Below are 3860 nucleotides of genomic sequence, written 5' to 3' on the forward strand. Positions count from 1 at the left end.
CATCCATTGAGTGAGTGATTTGGATAGAACAACAAGGCTAAAGGAGAACAGCAGCATGCGCTCCAGTGTATCCTTGTTAATGCGATTGTGAAGCGAAAACGAATGATGCTTCCGAGCGCAAAGAATGCATCGATTGGTTTGTTTCAAAACCGCTGAGGGGCTTTTTACAAGCACAGCATGCCGTGTCATCCGTTTTTCAATCGAAGCATTCAATCTTTATCGATGACCAATCTGATGGTGAGCAATTTTTTGTTTGATCACTAGTTTCCCTGCTGAATCATCGTCATTATTCATTGATTTGGTTCCATGAGTCGACAATATTCCATATACGATCTAAAAGTATATCATATCCTCCTCCTCCTTTCTGATGCTGCTGCTCCTCAGAGCTTTGTTAGCTGTCATGTTTGTTTGTTCAGTAGAAGCAGTATCAGTCTTGGAGCGGTGGTGATAGTGCACCAGTTTGTTATTTGACAGTGAAAGCAAAATTTTCATCATCACTAATAGACTTCTGAAATAATTATTAATAACTGAATGCTTTTTATCATCTGTCAATTGACAAACTGTCGTCTTCAGCGCACAGCAGGCGTTCAATTAATAATTATTCATTCAAATTTGGCCGAGAAATTGAAAGAAGAATTTTTCAAGAAAAATTCCACTAAAAATTTTAAATTTATTTTTAAATTAGGCGACGCCTTTTTCTGCAATTTGACCTGAACCTTTGATGCCTTTTTACGCGCCACTCCACTGCTTGAGCTGTATAAATAAATTTCATGTTTCATCGTTTCATCATTTTTTTTGCGAAAATGTTTTCAACTTTTGAAAATATTTTTAAAGTATTGTAAAATTTAGAATATTTCAAATACGCTTTCTGTGGTGAAAGAATCTTTGAATAGGTAATTTAAATTTAAATCAAAAAAAAGTATTCATTCTTATAAAATAAATGGAAAAAAAATTTTGCCCATAGCACACGGTTGCCTAATTGAACTTTAACTTATTTATTGCAACACTGAAAAATGTGAAAAATATTCTACCGTCAATGACGATGAGAAATTTTTGTCAACGACGACCATTTATTTCCGTAGTTACTTGTATTGCATGCAGAAATATTAAACGCAGCATCGGTTGATTCAGAGCTGTTTCGGAAAAATTTTTTTACGCATACGTAGTGTGTCGTTTAAAAATCTGCGTCATTTTTCTCCCTTTTCTCGTTAAAATAGTATAATTTTAAAAATTGTTTTCAACAAGCAGCTTTTTTCCGAATATTCAATTAAAAAATGGATTTTTTCCCCAAAGCCATCGATCCATGACTGTTTGTCTTACATCACTTATTTATCTATCAATCACTGAGCATTTTTTGTACACTGTTCGAAAAAGTGAATCACGAAATTTTGCTGTTGAAAATGGCATTGATGACGCCGCTTAGTGATGCACAAATTGAATGCCCTTAAGACAATGAATTTGCATAATTTATATTAGAGTAATACTATTCCATGCTAAAATTGTTTCTCGTATTATTATTATTATTATTATGTTTAATATTATTGTTAGATTTAACGCTGTGCAGTGTTCCAGTAGCTCCAGACGAATCGAAAGATTGGCCATTTATAGATGAAGATGACTGCGCTTTCAACGCTTGGTAATCGGACTGAAAGGAAAGCAAAGATTTCACTTCGAAACAGCACTGCTTTCTTATACGTCGCATTTTTCTAAATTGCTTTTACTGTTTGTCAACGATTGGCGGCAAATTCTGATCTCTGCACAATCGAATTTAATATGATGCAGATGAAATCAGATCGCTGAACGTGACAGAAGTAAACGTATTCCATTTTCCGTACTGATTTTGAACAATTTTCATTTATTTGCATTTACAAATTGTACGTATATAAATTTATTCCAGCATTCTAATGGTTAATAATAGTCAATGGAAAGAAAAGAATTCATTTGAACTGAAACTGATCTTAAACTGTTTTGCAATACACAAATAACACCGTGAGTGAAAATGACACGAGAAATTTTGAAATCTTTTTAAAGGAACTTAGTTTATGCAAATTAATTTCCCTTTTTGGAGGAACAATGATATTTTTAAAATGCACCTAGCGTAAACTTGGTCAATTTTGCTTAATTTGCTATTTGGACCTTTTAATCACAAACTATACTGTAATTCATTTATTAAATTTTGCGAATTTCTTGTGGATCCCTCAATTGACAGGTATTTTCAATTGTCTAATTGTGTTTTCTAAGTATTATTTGCATAAAAAAATTTTTATATTATAATTAGTATCATTTTTGAAGCTTTAACATCTTGTACCAGAGAGTAATTTACTTCATCATTTTTCTAAATGCAATGTGAAAATCTAGCATTGTTATTTTTTATTTTTCATATTATTGAGATGCGAAGCGGAAATGGTATATTTGTTCGGTATTGTCTCCGCCGCCCTAATTTTGTTTCATATTTTATATGGTGACTTTCTAATAATTGCACCTGAATCCCATAGCTGCTTTTATTATTATACTGTACTTTGAAGTGTGATTTAATGTTATTTTTTTATAACACAATCAAATAAATGAAGAAATTTAATCTATTAATCATCATATTGGCTGAAAAACTTTAAGATTTATTACTGTATAATTTTATTATCTGTAGTGTTTCTTCTTTTCGAATGTTTTGAATTTCCTTCAGGAAATATTTAAATTTTCATTTAACAGTATGTCGTGTTATGTATAATTTCAATTATCAAACACTTGTTGATATTGAGTTTATTAGTCTACAGGAGAAATGTTGAATGGTTGGTTACATTTTGAGAACAATCTGTTGTTTGATTATTATTCATTTGAATTCTACTTTTACTGGTAGAAATGTTCTTTCTCTTTGCATCAGCATCTGAGCTGTAGTGCGTGGCACTTTGATGATTTTGTTGTTAGTTCGTTGGTTTGTTTCTTTTCAGTAATTATTTATTATAACTTTTCACTGTTGACTATTACCTACAGTAAATCTATTATAGAAGCTGATACGTATCGTCTGCGTAAGGAATGATGGCTACATCTTCAGGAATGTACGGCTTTGTCGGCGTTACTGGTATGTTGCGCACGCTATCGAGCAGCTGTTGTATATCTTCCAACGTGACAACACCTTTGGTGGCTTTGATTTTCATCAACTTTATCACCACGCGAACCGCTTCGGCCATTTCGGCGCTCATGGAGTCGATCGCTATTCGAAAATCGCGTATTTTCCGGCCAAAATAATGCAGCTTGATGAACAACATCCTCAAATAGACGCCTGCAAAATTGACGCACATGGTCAACAGGGTCAGTCCGATCACGTTGTGAATCAAGATGAAGATGATATAGGTGTCACTGTCCAAGCGGACGCTGCCCAAGCCGATGGTTGTTATCGTGTTGAAGGAGAAGAAGATGCCGTGGATCAGGGTCCAGTTCTGTTCGAACAGGTTGAAAATGATGCTGCTGAAAAAGCAATAGCCAATGATTAGGCCGAAATAGGCGATCAAGATAAAGCAGAGTATTTGCAGAACGCGTCGACGGAGCGGTGGCTTCGTTTTCACCGTTTTATTCAAATTCCAATCGTCCGGACTGGTGGAACCAGATACAAAATGGGAATGGGATTCGCTTTTCCTCCTCCGTTGGAAGGGTCTTTTCGATTGGATGTATTGAAAAATGCGCCAACGGTAGTTGTTGAACCAGCGGATCATTTCGGACAAAAATGTACCGAAATTTGCAATGGTCAGCAGTGACAGAGGAATGCCAACTAAAGCGAACATGATCGTGAACCAACTGCTCAGCGGTCAAACTCGGCGAACACCTGATCATACCCTGAAACAAACGGAATGCTACATTTTCCCATA

At 34.8% G+C, this 3860-nt stretch overlaps 1 protein-coding gene across 1 annotated transcript; it reads left to right on the forward strand.

Annotated features, from left to right (window-relative positions):
• The first annotated feature begins 1904 nt into the window (after positions 1-1904).
• On the forward strand, positions 1905-3488 carry Tsp_04079 (putative TonB/TolA energy transducing protein). Its single transcript, XM_003374844.1, has 2 exons — positions 1905-1907; positions 3003-3488. Exons 1-2 carry the CDS (start codon positions 1905-1907, stop codon positions 3486-3488), a joined length of 489 nt encoding a protein of 162 aa, XP_003374892.1.
• Positions 3489-3860: the final 372 nt, after the last annotated feature.

This window comes from Trichinella spiralis (genome assembly GCF_000181795.1).
Source record: "Trichinella spiralis strain ISS 195 chromosome Unknown Scfld5, whole genome shotgun sequence".
NCBI lineage: Eukaryota > Metazoa > Nematoda > Enoplea > Trichinellida > Trichinellidae > Trichinella > Trichinella spiralis.